Below are 12,476 nucleotides of genomic sequence, written 5' to 3' on the forward strand. Positions count from 1 at the left end.
TACAGGAGTGACTCATATTAGGCAGGGAATGATTGACTCACGGACCTAGCCAGCTGCCTCTAGGATGGCGTCTGGCCTTGGGAGTGGCAGGAGAAGCAGGCAGGTGAGGGGAGGAACTGCTGTTATGACCTCCTTGCCCCCTCTTCAACTCAAGGATTCAACTGGGGAGAGAGGTGCATCCCATCTTCAACATTATTTATTTTTTACTAAAAACTTGAAGGGAGAGACATTTGGCCTGTGTGGGTTTATTATTCTCATGGCTCTTCCTTGAACTAGGCTATAAGCAATGTCAATGTAAGGTAACTGGTGTTGCCAGTGTTTTTGAACATGAACGTTTGTACAGCCACTGTACTGCCTATGTGCCTGTCCTCTTATGCGTCTTTCTTGCGTGCCAGTGGCGATGAGTACATGTTTGAATAAGCAGGCTTGGACAGATGTGCATAATATATAATACTTATTATACAAAATATATGAAGTTGAACAAACACTCACTTTTTCAAACACATCAGAGGCATCCACAATAAGTACCACACACTGACAACCATCGTGAATACGTTTCCATGCAATTTTAAACATACTGGGCATGAAGAGGGTAATTTAGCTCTAGTGCTATTCAGAAATCCTACTTTGGAACCATTGTTTGTTCAACATAACACGGAACGTTTTGGAATAAAACTGATATTCCCACGTTTCTCATTCTTGGCAATCCAGTGTGGTGGATCAGGAAGAACTGGGTGAGCAGGTTCTCTCCCTCAGGGCCTGAGCCAGGGAACAGTTTGTAATACTGCTGCAGTCTCTATTGTCTCTCATGACACACAGGAAGGTGTTGCCCCTCAGCCAAGTCCTCTGTTATTCAACGGCACGCAGTACTCTACATACACATCCCCAATGTGTGTGTTCATTAATGTCAAACAGAGAGCAGATTAAGGTGTAATGAGGGAGGTGTGAATTGTGTGTGAGGTCTGATGGGTGTCTGTGTGGAAACACCCTTCATTATTTGTGGGAGTGTAGATTGGTCGTCATTGAGGAGGGCAACAGTCTTCTCAGCAGGTTGTGCATGGTGCTCTGTGTTGGGGCAGGGTGAGGTGCGTTTGGCTCCCAGTTCCCTCTCTGCCTCAACCTGTGACCATGACGCGAGCGCACCGAGGAGCTGTGAGGGCGTTCCTGGGCCCGCACAGCAGGGACAGGAACACTCCGTCTCTGATGAACACTGCTGAGAAGGAGGGGAGGACAGTCATTTGGCCTATCATAGGAAAACTAACTACTGGAAGTTACCGTGGTTTCATTGTGTTAAATCAATAAAGCTCTTGTGTATTTTGGTGTATGTTATAACCTGTTAAGTCCTGTAGTTCTTACACTCAACCAATGCAGCAGACACTGATGAACGAATATATATTGCTCCTGTATGTGAAAGAAATATTTAATGAAACATTCCTGGACCGCAGCATATCTGTGATTTTTTTGGGCTACGTAGCATGATAGGCAACATACTTTCAACTACAGATGGAAGAGGTTTATGAAAGCACCAGATAGAGTGGAGAGATTAGTAAATGTTTATAAAGGAGTTGTAGTACCTTGTTATTTTTGTGTAAGAAATTCTATTGAAGTTCTATTTAACTTTGCTAATGGTCTCTGTATATCTCCCAAAGTGCATTGTGGGTGGTGATGCACTGACCAGATTCTGGACCATCAAGACCCGGTGTTTCCTCAGGTCCTCCACAGCTGCCCGTACGTCAGGCTTGATCCCTCCCACACACAGCTGCAGCAACCAGAGTAGCGACACAAACGTTCCCGACCGGCCCACACCTGCGCTGATAGACATGCACAGGGACCAAATGAGCTACTTTGGATACAGACATAGAATGCCAGTAAGTTGTGTGTCTGAGTAAACGTGGTTGGGATGAGGGAGGGATGAAAAGACCAGTTCAGACCTGCAGTGCACCACAGCTGGCCCCAGACGTGGCAAGGCGTCGAGATGCTGCCGCACGTGCTCAGTGAAGACACAGAGAGAAGAGGCATCTTTGGGCACCCCATGATCCGGCCAGACAGGATAGTAATAGTGTGTGATTACCCGCTCTGCTGGACAGCCCCACTTCAGCACCACACACACACACGTACACACATGCAATTAACATCACACTGTTAGATCTCCTTCCTGTTGTTTTAATCTGACAAATATGATGTAGCTGGGACTCACATGTCGCAGGCGAATGGTGGTGATAAAATAATCTGGACCGCGTTTACGTTCCAATGTGCTCACTTGGAATAATCCAAAACAGGCTGTCCCTTGCTCCAGAGGCCAGTACTGGTCACACAACACCTGAGGAGACCCAAAAACACATACATTATGGGCTGAATGAACAGAAATACTGTTAATGCAGGTAAACCACTACAATGGAAAAGCCTTTTTGACACTGATACAAAATCTTACCACGCTGTTATGTTTTAGAGCAGTCACCATGACGATTACTCTGACGTTTTGCTCCCACACCATCCTCCAGAAATCAGCTATGGTGTTACACAAAGGCCCCTGGGTACAGACAAAGTCTCTCTCCGAACATCCACCCTGCGAGAGGCACATGTGGAGTGGCCATGTAGACAGGTTGATAGAAACAACCAGATCATTCATAGAGTAGGAAGAACTGAGTAATTACTTACAGGGACAAAACTAGCATTGATATAATCGGAGTGCTGGGAATCTTGAAGTGACAGCCTCACCCGGCAGTGGTCATCTGCAACCCGATGAGATCAGGGAATGGCATTCATACAGAATATGCTTTTTGTGGAGTTGCTGATGGCATTTTCTTAATCATTATGTATCTACACACTGAGGAGGTATAGGCTAAGGTGTGGGGATGTTTGTGTTTATGCTGTGTCAATTATTACTATAGGCTCTAATTACAAGGCAATATGGCAGGGTATCTGTTCTTCTCTCTGTTGGCCTCCAGATCTCCTGTCCTGGTAGGGAACTCTTTCCCAACATCATTGAGTGACTTCAGAAAAGAACACAGAAAACAATTGATTAAAAACACTGCAAGAAGATTGTGGATTTGAAGGGAGTCTGGCACTGTTGGATACACTCTTGAGCTTTACCTCAAACTCCTGCCTAAAGCCATTGTTGTTACTGGCAGCAAGTGACTGACAGCGCAGTTGTAGTTCCTGGTAGACCTGCGAAGATATTCTCGACCTGCAGAACAACATTGACATGTGCTTTAAAGGTGAGCTACTGTACTTTGCAAAAAAAAACACAGGCAGGATTTTCTCATACAATTTTAGAGATAGAAGTCAAGGAAGTTACCTCATTCTGCGTTAGGAAAGTATAGTTTAACTTGAGTCCCCAACGGGACCAAGAAAAGAAGATGGCGTTATGATCTCAGAGTAGACATGTGACCAGACAACAGGAACCCAACACACTGGTGAGGTTGATCCTCTATGCTGTTCCTATGGTAGAAAGGAAAAACGTGTTTTTGTGTGTTAAACCTAGAATATCTCACATCTAGCTGGTCCCAACAAGTTTCCCTGCCTCGTCCCATCCCCCAACAGGTAAATAGGAATTTGAGACTGAAAGATCGTTTCACATTAAACACACAAATAACCCTTTAAATGGGTGTTCTGATGGAGGGGGGGTGGGAGTATGCTATAGAAAGAGCAAAACAGTTTCACATATTAGCTGGTCAACAGAAACACAGTAAAATGTACATTCCTTCAATATTTGCTTCTAGAGCTTCTGTCCCATTTAACATAAAATATTGAAATACACACCATCACCAACTTACATTCTAAAACACATTACTAAACAATTGCTAAAGAAGGTTAAATGCTTTGACACCAATAGATAAAAGCAGTCCCAACACAAAACAGCAAAAGTACAGCAGAACTGAGCCAGTGTTTTACCTTCCTAAATGTCCCTGCTCCAAGAGCAGAGGCAACGTGGGGACTCCTGAGAAAGAATCATGGAATAAGAAGAATTTATACAAATGCAGGTTTTACTGGGGTTTCCAATTCCGATTCTGCCTTCAGATCTTCAATTCTGCCTTCAGGTCTTGTCCCTCTTCCTTCGGTCCTCCCCGTCTGTCTAGTGGCTGAGGTAGAAAGGTGGGTGGATACACCTTTTTTTAAACTGGTATCTGCCTACATAAACCAGTTATGATTTAAGCTTTGCTTATGGCTTTCAGGTAGTTTGTTACATCTATTTGCAATATAACATAACTGCATATAGCATATAGAAAAACTGTATAAAAAATAAATTCCCCTGAGATAAAGGATCTATGAAAGCTTCTTTGTTGTTGTTGCAATAATTGTTGTATCACTGTTAACTTTTTCAATGTATCCGAGCACAAACCCCAGCGCAGGAAACCAAGAACCAGAGTAATTTGGAAATGTAATCCAGGTCATGAAAATCAAATGATTTAATAACTGACTGTGATAAGTGATTTGGTATAGTTTTGGAAGCCAGGACTGAAGCAAATCCACGGTGAAAGCCTGTTATGTAGAACTATGGTAATTACAAAAGTTTCCTAACCACACAATCCCTGTAGTTTGCCCTGAAGTGGGTATGAAGTATTTATCTTCTGCTGCTTATAACACTCTTATTTGAAATAAACTGAAACATCATCAAACATCCGAGGGGAGTCTGTATCATGATGCATTTGCGCCATCATCTGGCCACCGCGTCACCGTACATTTTCTAAAGGTGTGGAACGTGACAGGAAGGCTTGTCGAGCGAAGGTCGCGCAGGTGAAGAGAAGAGGAGGGGGGGGGGAAGGATTCCGCTTACTATTGATCTTACCTGAACTACTTATTAGTTTGAAATGCAATACTGAACTGCCGCACTAGGCATGTGAGTAAGCCCTTGGCCTCAGAATGTCTGACATGCTTTCCGCATTTGACCAAAAAAGAATACTGAGATCTGAATGCTACACCACTGGCGCAAACCACGCTTTCGAAAGATTATTTTGATTATCTAAACAAAACTGTAACTGCACAGTGGCGAAATCGAAAGTATGGTGACGTTTTTACTGGATTAAAAGTAACAATGTCACGAAATTCATAGGGCTGAAAAACACTTCCTGGTGTCGTAGCCATACAAAGATAGCCATACGTTTACTGATTTGAAGTTATAATTTGATGTTTTAAACAATATAAATGGATTTACGACCACACGATCCGCTAAGGAAGGTAAGAACATGATGTATCTCCATTGTTTGTCATTTGGCGGAATTATATCCTGCAATATGGTTGGAGACTTTAGGCTACTGTTCGATAACTTCAGGTGTTCCGAGTACAAATAGTTATTGAGACATTGCTCTGTAAAAATGTAGTTTTATCATGTACACTATCATTATGTTGCGTTTCAGCGCTTCCAATTCTTTTTTCAGTGTCCCATGTTAAGGCACAGAGACCGCAACCAGAAGTCAGTGGATCACAGGCTGGATGAGGGTCACAGCAAACGAGCTCCTCAGGTAGGCCTACTTCTAGTTATCTGCTCTCAGGATGTTGTAGGCTACACTCAGCACACACTGGTAGCCTAATTCACAAATCTGCAGGGTTTCTTTAGTCACTTAAGTGAAGTAAAGCACTTGAAATAAGTATTTTTTGAAGGAGTCTTTTTTTCTAAAAGGTTCAACATTTTCTGTGGGAAGACTTTGCATGTCCCATTGAACATTTTGTTGATAGCGCTTTGCATCATCCACATTGCATAGTTAGTTTAGTACAATATTTGTCACCTTGTTTTTATTGCAGTCTTTTTGGTGAGTACAACATTCATTGTGTATTTTTAGCCATGTTCTTGTATTCTCAGGATAAGAGAAGTCCCTTCAGACGGGTGAGAAGTCCATCCAGACCCAGAATCTCTAGTTCCTTCAGACCCAGGTTTGGGGGATTATACCGGCCTCGGTAAGACCTGATTGGCTTTTGGAGTGAAGATCAAATCAAAATGTATTTGTATAGCCCTTTTTACACGCAAGCATGTCACAGAGGGCTTCACATACGCCCATAGAACTGCCCCTCAACCAACCTAAACTCTCAAGGAAGACTTTCTGATATAACATATAACAGTAAAGAAATCTTTACTGTTATATGTTATGTTCTGAGCTTGATTCAGATGACAAACTACGCTGTATCTATGGGTCTGGTTCTGTGTCTACAAATATCTTGTGTTTTGAGGAGATATGTTCTTTTTATTGTACAGTTTCATTCGGGATGAGCATGTGTTCCGGAAGCCTAACTTCAGCTTCGGGTTCCAGAGGTACAACCATTTCACCCCCCGGCCACAGTACTCCTGGAGGGACCAACCCAGGCCCTCAGCGTCAACTCTGCCCCCCAGCCGCCAGAACATTAGCAAGCAGCGAATTGCAAACAGCAGCTCTCCAGCAACATCTAAAGAACACTCCAGTACGTCTCTCTTTACTGGATTGTTGGGAGAATCATTTGTCTGTAGAATACAAACTTGTATGTTGGACCTCAGAAGTGAATTGTGAAATCCGTGTACCTATTGGAAAATTCATTTGATGTTCAGATTCGAGCACAACCCTATTCTTAAAGTTGAAATTAAATTTAAATCATCATTGGCACTGGGTCTCACAACAAGACAAACAGCATTACATACAATTCTACAAAGACACTGGTAACTTTAGGGTTCGTTGACTAGGATGAAGCTGTTGAACACAACCCTGTTCCTTTAGTCTCTTCTCATCTTGTGACCCTTAGATGGCAGTGTTATCAAGAAATGATCAATTGAAGCTATTTGCATTGCAGCTATGCAATCTGTACGTGGTGAATTTACGCACCTCATCATCACTTCTGGTGGCGATGCCACCTGGCACTATGTAACACAGGCCACTAATACTTATAATGTAACACAATGATGCCATTATGCAACTGATAGTAAATCCATTATACTGCCAGTGATATATCCGTCAGCATAGAGGCTCAGCTCTGGATCACCTGTGCCAGTGATAATGTTAGAAATGTGTCATGTTAATGGTAATATGTTAATGAAGTGCTAGCATCATTGTAAACAAATAGAGGATGTCAGATATTCCAAGCTGTGTCTCTATAGCGAGAAATTCATTTGTGTTGTGGTTTCATAGAACCTTTTTCACTGACTTTTTGACTGTAGGTTTTGATGAATGTGTACAGCTGGGTGTAGAGGCCATATCTTTCATCTCTTTGATGTTGTGTTTGAGATGTATCTCAATCCTGTGCCATGGTGATATATCTGTGATCTCCCTTCCATCTCAGTCAGCTGCTCTGGCTCTGCACAGCCTGCAGTACTGTGGAGGTGTGTACGTGTGTGCATGTGTGTTGTGTGTGAAGAACAGGTTTCTCTATGTGCCTGAGAGATGCGCTATAATGGTGACTCATCGGTGTGGTGTTGTATGTGTGTGTGAGAGAAAGAGCGAGAGAAAGAAAAAGAGTGAAAGCAAGGGGTAAGAGAGAGAGAGAGAGAAGGACTGGGCTTAGAGCCAGCTGTATATAATGAGCCATAACAAAGCTATCGCCTCACATAGGAACACCGCAGTCAAGTGTTGCGAGGCAGATTTCTCAAATCACACCCAATGGATTCTGCTTAAAGAAACATTAATTTTAGCCCCTGCTGCCTGCAGACAATAACTATCTCTATGACAGAAGAAATATGCCAGGAAAATGGAGAGGAGAGGTCTTGGGAAAATGTTATCAAAGAGAATGCCATGTTGGCTCCTCCCTGAAAACCTCCAGTGGTCTCAGCGTTATCAATGGAAGATATTAGACCAACTACTAGTGCTGTGTACAGATTGAGTCTGTGTTTCTCACAGGACAGTAGATATCTGGGTTTGTTGAAGATATGTACTGTGTGTGTTTTACAGGTACACCCAGGTTGTCTAAAGGTTCCAGCCGAGAGAAGGAGAAGCCGTCCCTGTCTATCACTGTAAGTGTGTGTGCGTGCGTGCCTGTGTGTGTGTGTTGTATGTGTTTGTAAGCATTAGATGGAGATAAGCTCTAAGCGCCTCTGTAATGTGAATGAGAGAAACAGAGAGGGCCCAGGTGTTGAATAAGGGGGTGAAATTGAAAGTTGTGATAATTAGGTTTCTTGACCCAGACACGGAGACGAGAGAAGGTTGTCTCTTTCAATTTACGCATACTGATGATTCAGATGCCCCTGGCCTCCTCATCTCCCAGAGTACTGTGGAGGTCTCTCAAAGACAAGGCCAAACATATGATTCACAAGCTGGCACACAGTAAACAGTCACTGGGACACAAATGTGGCATGAATATGACAGAGGGGTACAATGTAACTACTGGCTATCCAACTAACACTACAGAAAAGTAAGAACACTTCATTGACAACAGCAACCGCTGTCAAATATTTGTTCATCAAATTAATGATTTAATGTATGAAGTGCCTCCCTACATGATTACGTGATCATAGGTTTGGGTTATTATTACAGTCAACAGTTTTCTAGTGTCATTTGTGTTGATTTAAAATGTATCTGTGAAATAAGCATCAGGCTGAATAAATATTGTATTGGATAGGGATATTGTTTTGACAACGGTGCTTTTTGGTGTTGTCACAATATCAGCCAATAATTGCAAGTGTCCATGTGTTTGGTTAACTGTCTGTCTGCTCACTCTCTCTCTCTCTCTCTCTCTCTCTCTCTCTCTCTCTCTCTCTCTCTCTCTCTCTCTCTCTCTCTCTCTCTCTCTCTCTCACTCTCACTCTCACTCTCACTCTCACTCTCACTCTCACTCTCACTCTCACTCTCTCTCTCTTTCTCTCTCCCTATCTCAATATTGCTGTCTCTCTAGGTCTCTCAGGACACCAAAGGAGGTGAGAAAGAAAGCAGAGAAAGGGTGAGAGAGATCCCCTCGACAGTGAGTCGGGCAGCAGCAAGAAACCGAGCCATTCAGGAGAAGAGGAGGGAGATAGAAGAGGTAATACTACTGTTTATAGAAAGAGACACTTAAAGAAAGCGACACCACATTTAAGATGTTAGGCTAAAGAAGTAGGGAGAGAGAAAAAGACAGATACGAAGAGAAAAATAAATGAAGAGAGATAGATGGGTAGTAGGATCAAGAGAGAGAGCAAGTCACTGAGAGTGATGGAGAATGATCTTGAGAGAGTAGGACAGTGGAGATTTTTATTTTATCTTATTCGGATCCCCACTAGCTGATGCCAAAGACACCAGCTACTCTTCCTGGGGTCCACACAAGAAAACAACGTACCAAACAACAGATAAAAAAGGAAAAGCATGTAACAAAGAAGAAATCAACATACAAACAACAGATAAAGGAAAAGGAAAAAAACATATAGCAAAAAAGAAATCAACATACAAACACCAGAAAAAAAAAAAAAAAAAAGACTAAATAACCTAACCATCAACACACAGACAACAGATGGCAAATAGGAAAAAGGATAAATGAGTAGATAAATACAAATTAGTAATACATGCTAGTATCCAGTGCAAACAGCCATGAGGTGTTGCTTCACTTGTTTTTTGAATCTAGCTTTGTTCTGGGTTTTTGAGATGTGATCTGGAAGGGAGTTCCATTCAACCATAGCCCTGCATAGTACTGTACGTTGTTTTGAGTTTGTTTTAATTGTTGGAATTGTGTAGTTACCCCTGGTGGCATGTCTGGTGGGGTATGTGTGTACATTACAGCTGAGTGTGAGCTGCCTAAACAAACAGTCGGGGTTTTTTAATGTGTTAATTTTTTGAATGAAAGACAGAAGTGATGCTTTTAGCCTCTCATCAACTTTCCGGAGAGAGGCTGATGTGCTCAGTGGGAGAGGAGATCAAGGTTGTGGACCTCTGTAAACAATGATAGACACTCAAACAAAGATGGAGGTAAGAAATCCCATGGAGGACAGAGTTACGAGGAGGACAGGGGGGAGGTTTAAAACTAGTAACAGATAACATCAAATAACTTCAATTATGAACAACAGCACCCCAAATTCTTGTCTCAATTTTTATGCTTTCATTCAGGTCAAATGTGATTCACAGTGGTTTACAAAATTAAGCTTGAAGGCATGTCTCGCCAAAGGCAATTGGTTGGACCTAGATTGTTGGAACATAATTGTCTGGAAATGTGTGGCATGCTCCAAAGGTTTGAAATGGACATTCCACTAGCACTGAGCTATCTGTTTTGCTAAGCAACCCTCATTAGCCTCATTACATTACACAATACGTTTATAGGGGACAAAACATTACTGAACCAATCCTACCTATTGTACCTTTTTAAGAGAAATTAAAAGAAAGGAAGGGGGAGTTGGAGAGAAAGAGAGAGCGCAAGAGGATTTTTCTGTACTCCAGTCATTCAAAACATTTATTTAGGAAACAGACAGCCTGGGGCTTGTCCTGTTTCTCCTGGTCATCTTCATAAACCATATGAGACAGTGGCCGCAGCCTGCTGTTTCTCCAATATCCGAATGTCTCAGGACTCTCCGTTGACTGATTACACCAAAAGAACAAAACTGCTCCAGAGGTGCCTTGTCCAAGTTCAATCAAAATCACTGACTCACCATCCCAGGGCTGCTGCCTTGTTGAACAATGGGACTCGTCCACGTGTCGTACTGCAGGATTCAGAAGCAATGTGACAACACAGCACATGGAGTTGTGTCAATGGGCTGTGAGTGTACGTGTGTATGTGAGTGTATATATGTGTGTGTGTGTGGGGCTCTGCATCCACTCAACTGAAGAGAAGGCCTCTCTTGCTCTTCATATCTCCATGGTTACTAGAGAAGGTAGGCTTTGTGAGAAAGCAGTCTGGCAACAGGTAGCTGATGCAGACATACACCGTCAGGCACACACCAGCTCACAGGCTCTCTCTGACACATACATACATGCACATGCACAGCCCCCCCACACCCACACACACCCATACCCACAGTGCCCTTGTGTCATGTGCAGTGGAAACAGCTGCTCTGTAAGTGCTGCTTTAGACTGCTAATCCACTCAGTGGTAATGGTATACACATGACTTGACTGTCCTTGAACCTTCAAGAATTTCCTACAGTGCTCTCTCAAGCCCCCATTTTTTCCTTCTTTCCTCGCCATCTTTATCTCCATTCCTCTCTCCCTCTCAGGACCATCTTTCTACCTATCCACCTCTGTTCCATACTGTTCTTAATCCTATACTCAGTTTTGCCCCCCTTTGGTAATCAAGACAACCATCTGTGCAACGCTCCTTCACCATGGCAAATGAGTCATGATGTTAACAAACGTCTCACATGCAGTGAAGAGAACTCTAGTTCTAAATCCAACTCTAGTTCTCAACAAACTGCCGGCTAGGCTGATGGTGTGTTTGCATGTTGCAGGTGTACCGTCAGGATTGTGATACATTTGGTGTGGTGGTGAGGATGCTGATAGCGAAAGACCCATCTCTGGAGCTGCCCATCCAGACATCCCTGCAGGACAACCTCAAGGAGATAGGCCTGCGCTGTGTGGATGCCATGCAGCAGTTCATAACAGACTACGACTCCAAAGAACCATCTTCAATGTGACACACGCTCCTCTTGGATACTTACCTTACATTCCCCTGGCTTGATGAATCAACTCACCCTTTAAAATGTGTAGAGTGCTGACTGGATGGCCATGGCCTGTGGAATGTAGACTGTACGTGGTGCATGAGGGCACTGGACACTACCGTCTGTGACAGCTAGTCCCCCAGTGAACTGGCCTGTCCTTGTCAGCTGTCAAAGTCACTCCTGGTGCTCATCCTTCTGGTGGATTTGGTTCAACCTGCCTGATATGTCTGCTACTGGAACAGCCGTGTTTACAGTACTCAGAAACATTCTATATTTCTGTCTTGATTACATACTGGCTCTCTAGAATGATTCTGAATTAAAAACGTATAATTATGTGGATGTATTGAAATGATAACTTTATCATAATTAAGAAAAACAAATCCCACAAAACGAGTGCACAACTTTTATAAAACCAAATGGTCACTTCAACCAACTGCTTCTTTGACATTTTTGTTTTGGATTGTACATGTTCAGATGGCCTGAACCTGATCGTTTTTCATGCTCTGTGAAATAGGCTTCTATGAGTCCAGTCTGTGTGGATTTATGTAGGGAGTGACCCAAAGAAGGAACCAGGAGCTATTGTGTAATAAAGCATTGATCCTGCCTGATGGGTGATCATTGAACAGCCAATTATTCAGGCTGAGCAGAATGCTGATGAGCAGATGGTGTTTCTACACCCGAGACTGGACACATGTCAGGAAGGAGAAGGCCTGTCAGTCAAGCTCACCAACCAAACTGAACCAACACATTGCACCTCACTACAACCCCCCCCACACACACACAACCACCTGCTTGAAGACCAGGGGAGGAAGGAGACACCACCCTTTCACTCTTCAGTGAAGTAAACTTTAATTCCAATAGGTGACAACATCAACAAATGAACATGCAAGAATCTCTATCTCTACATAATGTTATACAAATAATGATTCTTTAGATACAAAATATATAAATATTTAGGACAATATGTACAG

General features: G+C 42.9%; 2 protein-coding genes across 7 annotated transcripts; one reads left to right on the forward strand and one right to left on the reverse strand.

Annotated features, from left to right (window-relative positions):
- Positions 1-431: 431 nt before the first annotated feature.
- On the reverse strand, positions 432-4,063 carry LOC136945993 (receptor-type tyrosine-protein phosphatase V-like). 5 transcript variants are annotated; one of them, XM_067240157.1, is made up of 11 exons: positions 3,895-4,063; positions 3,299-3,441; positions 3,094-3,187; positions 2,903-2,993; positions 2,659-2,732; positions 2,432-2,566; positions 2,198-2,320; positions 1,932-2,092; positions 1,676-1,811; positions 1,334-1,401; positions 432-1,210 (listed from the first exon to the last, which is right to left on the reverse strand). In XM_067240157.1, exons 2-11 carry the CDS (start codon positions 3,301-3,303, stop codon positions 994-996), a joined length of 1,104 nt encoding a protein of 367 aa, XP_067096258.1. In that variant the 5' UTR covers positions 3,304-3,441; positions 3,895-4,063; the 3' UTR covers positions 432-993. The 5 variants fall into 5 exon arrangements, with proteins under 5 accessions (XP_067096258.1, XP_067096257.1, XP_067096259.1 ...); XM_067240156.1 differs by having other exon boundaries at positions 432-1,213; XM_067240158.1 differs by lacking the exon at positions 1,334-1,401 and having other exon boundaries at positions 432-1,213; positions 2,261-2,320.
- A 646-nt stretch (positions 4,064-4,709) lies between these two features.
- On the forward strand, positions 4,710-11,838 carry LOC136945939 (periphilin-1-like). 2 transcript variants are annotated; one of them, XM_067240075.1, is made up of 7 exons: positions 4,710-5,178; positions 5,379-5,462; positions 5,801-5,895; positions 6,191-6,393; positions 7,848-7,909; positions 8,788-8,913; positions 11,296-11,838. In XM_067240075.1, exons 1-7 carry the CDS (start codon positions 5,146-5,148, stop codon positions 11,479-11,481), a joined length of 789 nt encoding a protein of 262 aa, XP_067096176.1. In that variant the 5' UTR covers positions 4,710-5,145; the 3' UTR covers positions 11,482-11,838. The 2 variants fall into 2 exon arrangements, with proteins under 2 accessions (XP_067096176.1, XP_067096177.1); XM_067240076.1 differs by having other exon boundaries at positions 4,711-4,840.
- The last annotated feature ends 638 nt before the right edge of the window (positions 11,839-12,476 follow it).

Source organism: Osmerus mordax, chromosome 7 (assembly GCF_038355195.1).
Source record: "Osmerus mordax isolate fOsmMor3 chromosome 7, fOsmMor3.pri, whole genome shotgun sequence".
NCBI lineage: Eukaryota > Metazoa > Chordata > Actinopteri > Osmeriformes > Osmeridae > Osmerus > Osmerus mordax.

Excerpts from the sequence above, each read along its gene's own strand:
- LOC136945939 (XM_067240075.1), top strand. The coding sequence starts at position 5,146 with ATGGATTTACGACCACACGATCCGCTAAGGAAG. Across the intron at positions 5,179-5,378 it reads CACACGATCCGCTAAGGAAG|TGTCCCATGTTAAGGCACAG; the intron begins GTAAGAACATGA and ends TTCTTTTTTCAG. Across the intron at positions 5,896-6,190 it reads GGGGGATTATACCGGCCTCG|TTTCATTCGGGATGAGCATG; the intron begins GTAAGACCTGAT and ends TTTATTGTACAG.
- LOC136945993 (XM_067240154.1), bottom strand. Across the intron at positions 2,733-2,902 it reads ATACCCTGCCATATTGCCTT|ATGACCACTGCCGGGTGAGG; the intron begins GTAATTAGAGCC and ends ATCGGGTTGCAG. Across the intron at positions 1,214-1,675 it reads TCTTGATGGTCCAGAATCTG|CAGTGTTCATCAGAGACGGA; the intron begins GTCAGTGCATCA and ends CCTCCTTCTCAG.